Here is a 12,536-nt window from a genome sequence, read left to right on the forward strand (position 1 = left end):
TCTTGTAAACTGGCAAGAAGCCTGGCTTTCACAGAGCACAAAGTGGCTGGCAAGTGGACCATACATCTGCCTGGGTTCCTTATGTCCTAGTGCTCCATGATCCATCAACCACGGTGATGGCTGCTGCATACTCAGGATCAGAGACCCTGACTGCAGGCAATCAGGGTCCACAAACATCTTCACATCAGGACATGTGCTATCCAGAAAATGGTAACATCTGTCCGACACACAGACAGCCTGGAAGGGGTGTGGAGCCCCAGCAAGTTTGCTCAGTTAGAAGCAACTGGCATCAGGTTCCACTGAAGGCTCCACCTGGTGGCCCTCAGGGTGAGCAGACCTCTGGTCCTATCCAAAATGTCCAAAGGCATTTGGTCCATGCCAAAAGGTTCTTGAACTTTGGTTCTGTCCACAATATCCATGAGCATATTTGGTCCCTGCCAAGTGGTTCTGGACAAATATCAAAGAACTTTTGGTGTGGACCAAATGTCTTATAGATGAAATGTCTTCACTGATGTTTTGGACAGGATCAATTGTCCTGCAAGGGCCCTGAGGACTAGAAGAGGTAAACATCTCCCTGAGGTCTCAGAAGGTTGCAAAGTTACAGGCAACACTAGATTCCAGCTAACGCAGGTCGCGGTTATTTCCACAAGGCCTACATAAAACAAAACAAGCAAAAATGTCATGGAGACGCCTAGCTGAATATCAACTCTGCATATTATTCTATTTTTTTAATTTCCAAATGTGTAAAAAAAAAAAAAAAACCTGACAACCTGATTCTAAATCTGTATCAAATATTCAATTTTGAGAATCAAATCTGTATCAAACATTCAATTCCTAGAATCAAATATAGCAAATTACTTAAGATCAAAATTTTAAAAATATGAGTGAATGTACATACATACGCATTTTCATCATTTTAGTGAAATCTAACAGATAACTAATCAAATATATAAGACTGACAAGTGAAGAGGCATAACAGAAAAGTGCTGTTCAATTTGCAAAAAGATTCATTTCAGGATTCTTTTAAATATCAAGAGCTACTTCACATTTCAACTTATTTCAGAAAAAAAAGTAAATGAGATTTTTGAAAGAATCTGACTTATAATTTATAGATTTTAAAAACACTCTACTTAAGGCAAAATCAAACTACAGTTGACCTTGAACAACTGTGGTTAGTCCATGTATATCTTATAGGGGGCCCTTCGGATCCATGATTCCTCTGCATCCCCAGATTCAACCAACTACAGACCCATGTAGTGCTGTATTATTTAGTATGGAAAAACATCTGCATGTAAGTGGACCCACACAGTTCAAACTGTGTTGTTTAAAGGTTAACTGTATATCTAATATACGCAATGAAAATAGTATTCCACATAAATATGTAAGACCAACCCATTTTTCCATTTATAAACATGGGCACACCAAACCAAATCTGTCCATCCCAAGTCAATCTTATGATAAGGACTGATGCTGGTATTTTGTATAGTCTTATAAAGGTTACGTACTATATCTCTTAACTCTTTCAAACCCATTTGGGAATGAAAATTTAGTAACGAATGACTAAGACTAGCAATCTTAAAAAACACAGCTCTCCAGAGATTCCCCAGGAGAAACAAAATCAATGCATTCTTGGAACAGTGTTGGCAGATAAAAAGAGATTTCTTTTTGTCAGTGATTTTATCAGTCTTTGGTCTCTCTCTTAACAGGAGAATTTGGAGTGGAGGTTAAGGTCATTCTTTTTCCAGTAGAAGTATGACTCAAAGAGCTAAAGACAGCTGCAAGGGCTTCTCCTACAAACATACTGAAGTTCTGTGATCCCTGATCAAAAAGCAAGAGAGAAAAAGGGCCCTGAAGGATGGAGAGAGAAAAGGCAAGGAGGAACCCTTCGGTTTTGTCTAGTCTCATCTAGCAGCTTCTTTCAAGAGGCCTTTCTGCAGTTCTTCACCCTCCCTACACAGGGCAGCACTCCCCTACAGAGGGCAGCACTCACAGTACAATCGAGCGTGCAGGTAGCATCTCTGGCGGGAAACCAGGGAAGCACCCGCTAGCCAAGCCTTCTGGTCCCTCTAGCAGCTGCTTTTAAGAAACTCGTCTGGATAAGTTTCACAGGCTTTATGTGAAATTTATAGGAGTAAGATAGCGGCTAATTTATTCATTTTAATTAACACCAGCCCAGGTAATGCTTTAAAGAACAAAGAGGCCTTCTTAACCCTCACGAGACTCAGGGTCACTGACTTCCTAGACTCGGCTTTCTGCCGTACCTCATTTTCCTCTTCGTGCTCCAGTATGGCCTGCAGGAAGGCCCTCCGCTCATGGCTGGAAGACTTCTGATCAAACATGCCCGCCTGGATCACCTTCTGATCCACATTCAGCTTGTACTTGGCGGCGGCGAGGATCTTCTCCTCCACGCTGTTGACAGTGCAGAGTCTCAGCACGCGGACCTCGTTTTGCTGGCCAATGCGGTGAGCGCGGTCCTGCGCCTGCAGGTCCTGTTGGAGAACCACATGCTTGAGGGCCGATGGCGTCTGGGTTAGCGGCCGCGTCGCCCACCCAAGAGGAAACCAGGGAGGCATTACTTAATCCACCTTTACCAATGCAAGATTCTGCTTACATTTGTAAAATATACAAGCTACCTTCCTTCGAAAAATTCAAGGTCATTGCTAGCTGAGGGAACCTGAGTTCAAATTAACCAAGCTAACTGAAATACATCTCAGGTTTTGAAATCCAGGTCTCAGGATAGTTTTGTTGTTCTTGTTGTTTGTTTTTAATGTGTCCCTAGGTTCACCAGATTTGTCCCTAACTAAAAAGATAAAAATAAATTTGATGTCACAAGTATGACTTGGATATTAACTACAACTAACCTTAAGTTGCAGGGTTAAAGTGAAAGTGTTCGTGGCTCAGCCCTGTCTGACTCTTTGCACCCCCATGGACTGTGGCCTGCCAGGCTCCTCTGTCTACGGAATTCTGGCAAGAATACTGGTATGGATTGCCGTTTCCTTCTCCAGGGGATCTTCCCGACCCAGGAATCGAACCCAGGTTTCCCTCACTGCAGGCAGATTCTTTCCCACCTGAGCCACCAGGGAAGCTGGTTGCAGGGTTAAAGGAAGGTGTTAAAGATGATTATCAAGATACTGCTGAATTATACACACATACATTATACATATATACACACATTGTTCATATAATGATTGTCCATGTAGCAAATTTTCTGGTATCTAATTCAAATCATCAGAGACTCAACCTTTAGTCTGGAGGAATGAAAGGGAAAGCCGGTAGAGTGGCAAACAAGTCACCATTTGGGGGACAGAAATTTGGCACTGTGTATCTAAAGTGTTAAAATTGATTGTGATCATTAACTTAGAAATTCCACTTCTGAAAATGCATCCTAAGGGAATAATCATGCATATCCACAAAGATTTACAAGAAGGATGCACCTTTCAGCATTATATATTATTTATAATTTTTTTAAAAAAGCGGAATTAAGTAAACATTCAACAGTAACAGATTGGTGAAATAAATTACAGTCTTCTACCATATGTGCCAAGATAATACATTAAAATTATACTGCAGAAAACTTAATGACACAAAGCTATATGTGAAAACTGCAAGTTATATATGAATATGTACATTAGGCTGTATGTGCATATATTTATCTGTACCAAGAAAAGTGAGAAAGGACAAATACTAAGAAGCCAATAATATTTTTTATCTCCAGATAGGTGTTGTTATATTTTCTTCATTTTATTTTCATGTGGTTTGGCAATTTTTTTTTTCTGCTTTGAATATATATTACTCTTGTAATAAAAATATAAGGTTTTAATGAAATCTTTAAATAAAAACCTTCATAAAGCTACGAGGCAGAGTTACCTAATTTTAAGGCCACATAATAAAAACTTGTTGGTCGACTTTTGTTTATTTCGGTCCAGGTAATGGCTTCCGGGCTAATGTTAATTAGCTGTTTCCATGTGTCCTCCGTTAAACCCATGTACATTTTTAGGGCAAAGGTCTGTCCCCTGTATCCTGCATCCCTGGCACCTTTGAAAAATTGTTTTGCACAGAGCTGATACTCCATAGCTATAAGGCCATCATCTTGACAAGATGAGTTTCCTGGTCACTCGTGCAGCACTAAGACGCAACAGGCTGAAGCCTGCCCAGGAGACCTGTCTTTGCTGGGCCTTTACAATTAAATGACTAATTGGGCAAAAGTTTCTTCTCGGAAGATATCTGAATGGGAGAGCGAAACTATGAAGACAGCTGGGACTCGTCCAAATTAGATTATTTTCCAAAGAGGAGAAAGTGAGGTAGATCATTAAAAGCCGAAGGTATAGAGTCGCTAGGGAGGAAACCCTACACTTCTCTTCAAGCCCTGAGTTCGGTCCTCTCTCTCCACACATCTTCACCGGAATGGCTGAGCAGCAGCCGAGCTGGTAAGTTCTGTGCCACCCACCTCGATTATTTCCCAGAAGAAGGGTTGAATACCGATTCCAGAATGGGCCCAGTGGTCAATATTCCAGGCTCCCTGGGTCAAGAGCAAACATTGAGCAACTGTTCCTACTGAAGGCTGATATTCATTTTTCCTTCTTTTTCAGTTGCACATTTTTTATGTAAAAATGTGAGAATCATTCTTTGCTTATATTGTGGTCCAGACTCAGGTGGTTGGCCAGACTTACCCCTGGGTTATAGTTTGAGCCTGTCCTAGAAGATGCTGATAAAACATAAAATACTAAGGTCCAGCTCGCAGCAGATTATGACAGGTGAGGAAGTGGAGAGCATGGACTACCTACAAACAGGGGAACAAGTTCTTGAACCCTGGGGAGCTTGTTGCCATTAGGTTTTTGTTGGTGGTGGTGGTGGTGTTTTTTGGTATGTTTAACATGATCTGTTTGGAAAATAGCAAAAATGTCTATTTCTAGGCTGATGAAGTTTATGCAAGGTAAGCCTGTGGGCTTCTATGCCAAAAAAGGGAAATATCAATATTATGACAAGGAGTTAAGTATTGCAATCACTGAATGGATTATTTACCATTTCTGCAGTCTTAGAGATCTGGAACCCCATCACACTGATTTAGGTGTGATGATATCTGAACACAAGAACACAGCCTGAGAAAAGGACCTCCAAAGTAACTATGCTGTTGACCTCTCTGTAATAACAACACAGCTCCTGCTCCACAGGTTAAAGTAAATAAAATAAATCCCTGTGTTTCTCTTAGAAGTTTGGAAATGAGTCCTGGTGACCCCAGGTTTTAGTGATAATTCCACATTCATATGTTCTATCTTTGACTTTAGCAATGGCCTCTAATTAGCAACTTTAAGGCCAAATCTTCAACCTGTCAACCTATGTCAAATAAACCCCCTTTCACCAATGTGCCTTAATTTTGATTCAATACAATAAAGAATAATTACAGGAAAAAAAGTGTTCCTTCAATACATGCTGAAGCCAAGATGGAAGAAGAACTCTACAACTTTTATTTGGAGGGGGAGGTAACATTTATGCAAGTGTACAAGGTTGAAAGAGCCCAAAGCCAGGATTTAAACCCTAACTTAGACAGACATGGGTATGAATCCTGGCTGTGCTTCCTGCGTTTCTTTACATATAAAATACTCTGAGGATTACTTGAAATGAGGTATGCAAAGTGCCTCATAGTATCTGGGAGAGTTGTTTAGTAAAAGTTAGTTCTCCTACTGTTTAAATGAAAAATTAGTGTTCATCTGTATCACTCGAACATCACTGATTTTTGAAAATTAAAAAAATAAAAGTCTACCCAAACTAATGGCCATGATTAAATGACAGGCATAAAAAAAAAAAATCTAGTCATTCTAGTTAACCAAATCAGGTGGAAGTGAATCTACCTATGGCAGATATATAAATATCTGCAGAAATATATGGCCTAGTGTGAGGAATTTGGGATGAGTTAGGCCAGAGGAAATGTGGGGGTCTGTGTTTCGTTGCCCAAGTTTCAATTCACATGCATTGTGAACTGTTAGGTATGCATGTAACTTACTTTGATTCTGGGGTTCCATTTTTAGCTACTGTTCATAAATGTGTGTGTGTGTCTGTGTGACAGAGAGAGACAGAAACACATGGATGTCCCAGCATCCTTTCTCATGGTATACTAGCATTTCTGGAAACTAGATTTCCTTGGATTCTTAGCATAAACACTGTGCCAATGAGGGTGAACAGCTGAGATGCCACAGAAGTGTTCATCCTGGAAGATAAAATCTAGTGAACTCTCCATTCACCTATACCCAGGTTACTGTATCTCACTGAAGATTTAGGCAGCAGCAACAAGGGTGATGTAAACAGCCAGGCAGACTAAGCATCCTGGGAGGAGGGGAATCACACATCCTTCCCTAGATACTTAGCCTAGCTCAGTGCCCGTGGCATAACAGCCCTTCAATAAATGTTGTGGAACATTTACCACAGCAAGAGGAAAACTGTGGGTTTCTCCTGGGAATATGAATTCTCCCTGTGATTTGGAAAGAAATATGGGATATAAAAATATACAAGGCATATGAGACTATCTCCCGAAGACTAATACACTATATGCTGGTCACCTGTAACCCCTTTCAAGGTGAGAAAATTTCAAAAGGAACTCGACTTGAATGTCATCACCCAATGGCAGGGGCACATGCAGTGGTCAAGGCTGGTGGGCACCCACAGGTTTGGAATCACTGCTTTATTTTTGAAGTCAGGGATCCCCGGATGTGTGAGGAAGTCTGTGTCTGAATCTCCCAGAAGCCTGTGTATAGAGAAGTCTAGACAAATGGGAAGGCCCTACAAAATTAAGGGTAGGGTGCAGGGAATGACAAGCAGGCATGGCTGTTTTTAAAAAGCTCCCTCGTAATTCTAATGCATCTGAACTCCACTTCCTGACAAAGACAACTTCTGTAAGCCTTTTCCATCCAATCTTCACAACAACCTAGTGAGATGGTGTGATTCTGCGTATTTATAGTCCATGAGACCTGTACAGGAAGGAGTCCAGGTTAAGCTGATGTAGAATTCACCTTCCTATGTGAGAGCTGCAGTTCTCTTTACTACTGTGAATCCACATTTGTTCCAATATGAATCTAATCCTCAAAAATATCACCCTGCATGTGTGCTAAGTCACTTCATTCATTTCCAACTCTTCGCAACTCTATGGACTGTAGCCCACCAGGCTCCTCTGTCTATGGGATTTTCCAGGCAAGAATACTTGAGTAGATGGCCATGCCCTTCTTCAGGGAATTTTCCCGACTCAGGGATCAAACCTGCCTGTCTTACGTCTCCTGCACTGTCAGGCAGGTTCTTTACCACTGGGAAGCCTGAATATTGCTCTACTGAGTTATCTTATAGGCAGGTATACTACCTACCTCACAGACGAAACTGCCACAAGGGACCTATTCTATTTGTTTTTTTAGTAGTTGCTCATAGAATATTTCTATGTGTTTTTAAAAACAGAAGTATAGTTGATTTAAAATGTTTAAGGTGTATAGAATAGAATATTTTTTGACGATTTTAAATAAAACATACAGAATAAAAAACTAATATACAAATTGTGTGACCTTGGGGACATTATTTACAGCTTTCTAGGACTCATTTTTACCAGGTGGCTCAGACAGTAAAGAATCCGCCTGCCACTGCAGACCCAGGTTCGATCCCTGGGTCAGGAAGACTCCCTGGAGAAGGGAATGGCTACCCACTCGAGTATTCTTGCATGGAGAATTCCAAAGACAGAGGAGCCTGGTGGGTTACAGTCCATGGGGTTGCAAAGAGTTGGACACAACTGAGCAACTAACACTTTCAAATATACTTTGTTCAGTGGCAGTCCCAGGAGATGGGGGATGGAGGGGCTTAAAATGAAGGGGAAACTTGAGTTTTTGTCCTGCAAACTTGAACTCTTCAAAGGCACACCAAAGGCATGTGTAAGACATCTCAATATCTATGTTTCAAGGGATATAAGAAAGTAGACATAAGAATGTGCTGGACTGTTTTCCCTTTGGAGACACGGTCCACTTGTTTAGGAATGTGCTCTGCCCCATGAATGCATATGAGGGAACCACTAGCCTCCCCAGTCTTCTCCAGAAGGGAGGCTAGGGCACCAAGGCAGAGAGATGCACACCTGATGAGGATTCCAGTCGCTGTCAAAGATGACCACAGTATCAGCAGCCTGGAGATTCAAGCCCAGGCCTCCAGCTCTTGTGCTCAGCAAGAAAATGAAATACTGGGACCCAGGTTCATTGAATTTCTTTAGCAAAGCAGCACGATCTTCAGACTTGGTGGTACCTGAGGGGATGAGAAAAATAAATTTGCCAATTAACTCCTGTCTGAAAATGGCACAGAGCTAGACAAAAGGGCCTGCTTCCTTGAGAAACAGACTCAGATTCCTCTTAGTATTGGTGAGGAAACCCCTAAGGTTTTTGCACTTTTGAAAGGAAAACTGAACATCTTGCAATTAGAAAAAAGAAAAAGAGAGATAGTAAGAGACTTTTCTCTAATCAAGAAGGAATGCTCTATCTACTCCTCATTGTTCCAAAATATTGAAAAGAGTTTAAATATTCTGATAGGGAATCTGTGAAACTTACAAATCTTATAACATTCTCACACTAACCTAAAACTCAGTGAAAACATTTTCCGGATTTATTTTCATGCTTGAAAACACCAAATAACTTAAAAAAATATACACACACATGCCTAAAAGGATTATTATAATGGCTTAAAGCTACTTTGCCAGTCGACTTTAGAGTGGGGACTTGTTTATGCCCAAGAGAATGGAAACAAAAGGAAATTGATTTCTATGGTATTTTGCCATTTGGATGGCTACTAAGCATGATCTGGTTAGTAAAAACATAAAATGTGAATGGAATATTTTTATACTCCTTAGCAAGACTTGAAACAAAAATAATTTTTTAAAAAAAGGAATCTCTGGGTCAGTTCTCATGCTGATATTCTGAACTGTTCAGTTCAAAGGATATAAACTTAAGACAAACAAAGCTGCAGGTAATACACTTGGCAATGGATCGCCCCATGGTGTCTGATGAGACTCCAAAATAGTGAATAAGCAGAGAGTATGAAACCCCAGAATACAGAGTTCACTTTTGGGTATGAAGAACATATTCTGGGGTTTCATACTCTCTGCTTATTCACTATTTTGGAGTCTTATCAGACACCATGGGGTGAGCCATCGCCAGGTGCATTACCTGCTGCTTTGTTTGGATATAGACCGAAATGCAGTACTTGCGGGCAATCTAAAAAATCAATAGAATGATCTCAGTTCGTTTCCAATGCAAACCATTCAACATCACAGTAATCCAAGTCTACACCCCCAACCACTGATGCCACAGAAGCTGAAGTTGACTGGTTCTGTGAAGACCTACCAGACCTTCTAGAACTAATACCAAAAAAAAAAAAAAAAAAAGTCCTTTTCATCATAGAGGAATGGAATGCAAAAGTAGGAAGTCAAGAGATACTCAGAATAACACCCAACTTTGGCTTTGGAGTACAAAATGAAGCAGACAAAAGCTAACAGAGTTTTAGCAAGAGAACACGCTGGTCATAGCAAACACTCTTTTCCAACAATACAAGAGATGACTCTACACATGAACATAACCAGATGGTCAATACCAAAATCAGATTATGTTCTTTGTAGCTGAAGATGGAGAAGTTCTATACAGTCAGCAAAAATAAGACCTAGCGCTGACTATGGCTCAGATCAAAAGCGCCTTATTACAAAATTCAGACTTAAATTGAAGAAAATAAGGAAAACCACTAGGCCATCCAGGTATGACCTAAATCAAATCCCTTATGATTATACAGTGGAAGTGACATATAGATTCAAAAGGATTAGATCTGATAGACAGAGTGCCTGAAGAACTATGGATGGATGTTCATAACATTGTACAGGAGGTGGTGACCAAAACCATACCCAAGAAAAACAAATGTAAGAAGGCAAAGTGATTGAGGAAGCTTTACAAATAGCTAAGGAAACAAAAGACATGAAAGGCAAGGAAGAAAGAGAGAGTAGTCACCCAACTGAATGCAGAGTTCCAGAGAATAGCAAGGAGAGATAAGGCCTTATAGACTAAGAAAGACTAGAGATCTCTTCAATAAAACTGGAGATTCCAAGGCAACATTTCATGCAAGGATGAGCACAATAAAGGACAGAAATGGTAAGGAACTTAACAGAAGCAGAAGAGATTAAGAAGAGGTGACAAGAATACACAGAAGAACTATACAAAAAAAAGTCTTAATGACTCGGATAACCATGATGGTGTGGTCACTCACCTAGAGCCAGACATTCTGGAGTGTGAAGTCAAGTGGGCCTTAGGAAGCATTACTACCAGCAAAGCTAGTGGAGGTGATGGAATTCCAGTTGAGGTATTTCAAATGCTAAAAGATGACACTCTCAAAGTGCTGCACTCAACGTGTCAGCAAATTTGGAAGTCAGCAGTGGCCACAGGACTGGAAAAGGTCAGTTTTCATTCCAATCCCAAAGAAAGGCAATGCCAAAGACTATTTAAACTACGATACAACTGCACTTATTTCACATGCTAGCAAGGTTATGCTCAAAATCCTTCAAGCTAGGCATCAGCAGTATATGAACCAGGAACTTCCGTATGTACCAGTTGGGTTTATAAAAGGCAGAGGAACCAGAGATCAAATTGCCAACATTCGTTGGATCATGGAGAAAGTAAGGGAGTTTCAGAAAAACATCTACTCCCGCTTCGTTGACTATGCTAAAGCCTTTGTGTGGATCGCATCAAACTATGGAGAATTCTTAAAGAGCTGAAAATACCAGACCTCCTTACCTGTTTCCTGAGAAACTTGTATGTGGGCCAAGAAGCAACAGTTAGAACAAGACATTGAGCTATGGACTGGTTCAGAATTGGAAAAGGAATATAACAAGGCTGTATATTGTCACCTTGCTTATTTAACTTCTATGCAGAGTATATCATGTGAAACGCTGGGCTAGATGAATCACAAGCTGGAATCAAAACTGCTGGTAGAAATATCAATAACCTCAGATATGCAGATGATACTACTCTTATGCCAGAAAGTGAAGAGGACCTAAAAAGCCTCTTGATGAGGGTGAAGAAGGAGAGTGAAAAAGCTGGCTTGAAACTCAATAGTCAAAAAACTTGATCATGGCATCCAGTCCCATCACTTCAAGGCAAAGGGGAAAAAGTAGACATAGTAACAGATTTTATTTTCTTGGGCTCCAAAATCACTGCAGATGGTAACTGCAGCCATAAAAACAAAAGACGCTTGCTCCCTGGAAGGAAAGCTATGACAAAGGTAGACAGAGTCTTAAAAAGCAGAGACATCACTTTGCCAACAAAGGTGCATATAGTCAAAGCTACGGTTTTTCCAGTAATCATGTATGGATGTGAGAATTGGTCCATAATAAAGGCTGAGCACCAAAGAATTGATGCTTTCAAATTGTGGTGTTGGAGAAACCTCTTGAGAGTCCCTGTACAGCAAAGAGATCAAACCAGTCAATCCTAAAAGAAATCAACCCTGAATATTCATTTGAAGGACTAATGCTGAAACTTCAATACTTCGGCCACCTGATGAGCAGAGCCAACTCTTGGAAAAGACCATGATGCTGGGAAAGATCAAGGGCAGGGGAAGGGGGTGACAGAGGATGAGATGGTTGGGTGGCATCACTGACTTAATGGATATGAATCTGAGCAAACTCCAGGAGACAGTTGAGGACAGAGGAGCCTGGCGGGCTACAGTCCACGGGGTTTCAGAGTCGGACACAACTTAGTTACTGAACAACAACAGCGCAAAGGTCCCCAGATTTGCATTCCAAATCTGTCCCTTCACCTGGCCATTTCATGAACTGCATTGGGGAAAAGGAAAAAAAAAAATCCCTATGATATTCCATCTGAGTATATTTTACCAGAAAAATGCAGCTGCAGACTTTTGAAAAAGGCTTTAGGCTGTTGGGAAATATGTATGCATATTACTTGATAGTCACTAACTGCCTGCTATACAAATATTATTTCTACATGGTGTTCTTTTTTTTAAGGATGAAAATATACCAGCAATTTATTTCAGAGGATTAAAACATTTAAGTGACTCCAGCTAATGGAACTGAGTTGCTGTGGAGGTTCAAGTTCCCAAATATGGGGGGATCATCTGTCTTTCACATTAATAAAAATAGTTAAGTACTCTCCTGTGGTGGGGGAGGGGATGTAGTTTCTGAATATAGCAAATGGGGATTGGAAACCAGGGCCTTTGGGTGTCCCCATTCAATGGAGAAATGTTCTTTAGAGCTCATTTTACTTTATAAATCAGATTTCCAGTTGAGCAACCTGGTCAAATCCTTCAGTGATGAACTGCAAGAATTTAGATTTGTGGGGAAGGACACAAAATGTGTTTTGTTGAACAATGTTTCAAAAATGTGGTGTCCTTCTTTCTTTTATGTTCAGAACCAGCATTCTGAGATCACAGAGAACTGTGTGCTCACAATGACAATGGAAGGCAAGTTCCATTCTATCATGAAACCTTTTTGCTACATCATCTGTCCAGATACAGTGATTTTTTTTTAAAAA

The 12,536-nt window shown here is 40.5% G+C and overlaps 1 protein-coding gene across 5 annotated transcripts in view; it reads right to left on the bottom strand.

Moving 5' to 3' along the window:
* SMARCA2 (SWI/SNF related, matrix associated, actin dependent regulator of chromatin, subfamily a, member 2) overlaps nt 1–12,536 on the bottom strand; it is a 176,582-nt gene that overhangs the window by 69,938 nt on the left and 94,108 nt on the right. For all 5 annotated transcript variants that reach the window (XM_052644454.1, XM_052644455.1, XM_052644457.1 and 2 more), the window contains 2 exons: nt 8,099–8,262; nt 2,262–2,489 (listed from right to left, as the gene is read on the bottom strand). In XM_052644454.1, the coding sequence (XP_052500414.1) occupies nt 2,262–2,489; nt 8,099–8,262 (392 nt within the window). The remainder of the gene's footprint in view (nt 1–2,261; nt 2,490–8,098; nt 8,263–12,536) is intronic.

This window comes from Budorcas taxicolor, chromosome 8, assembly GCF_023091745.1.
Source record: "Budorcas taxicolor isolate Tak-1 chromosome 8, Takin1.1, whole genome shotgun sequence".
NCBI classification, from domain to species: domain Eukaryota; kingdom Metazoa; phylum Chordata; class Mammalia; order Artiodactyla; family Bovidae; genus Budorcas; species Budorcas taxicolor.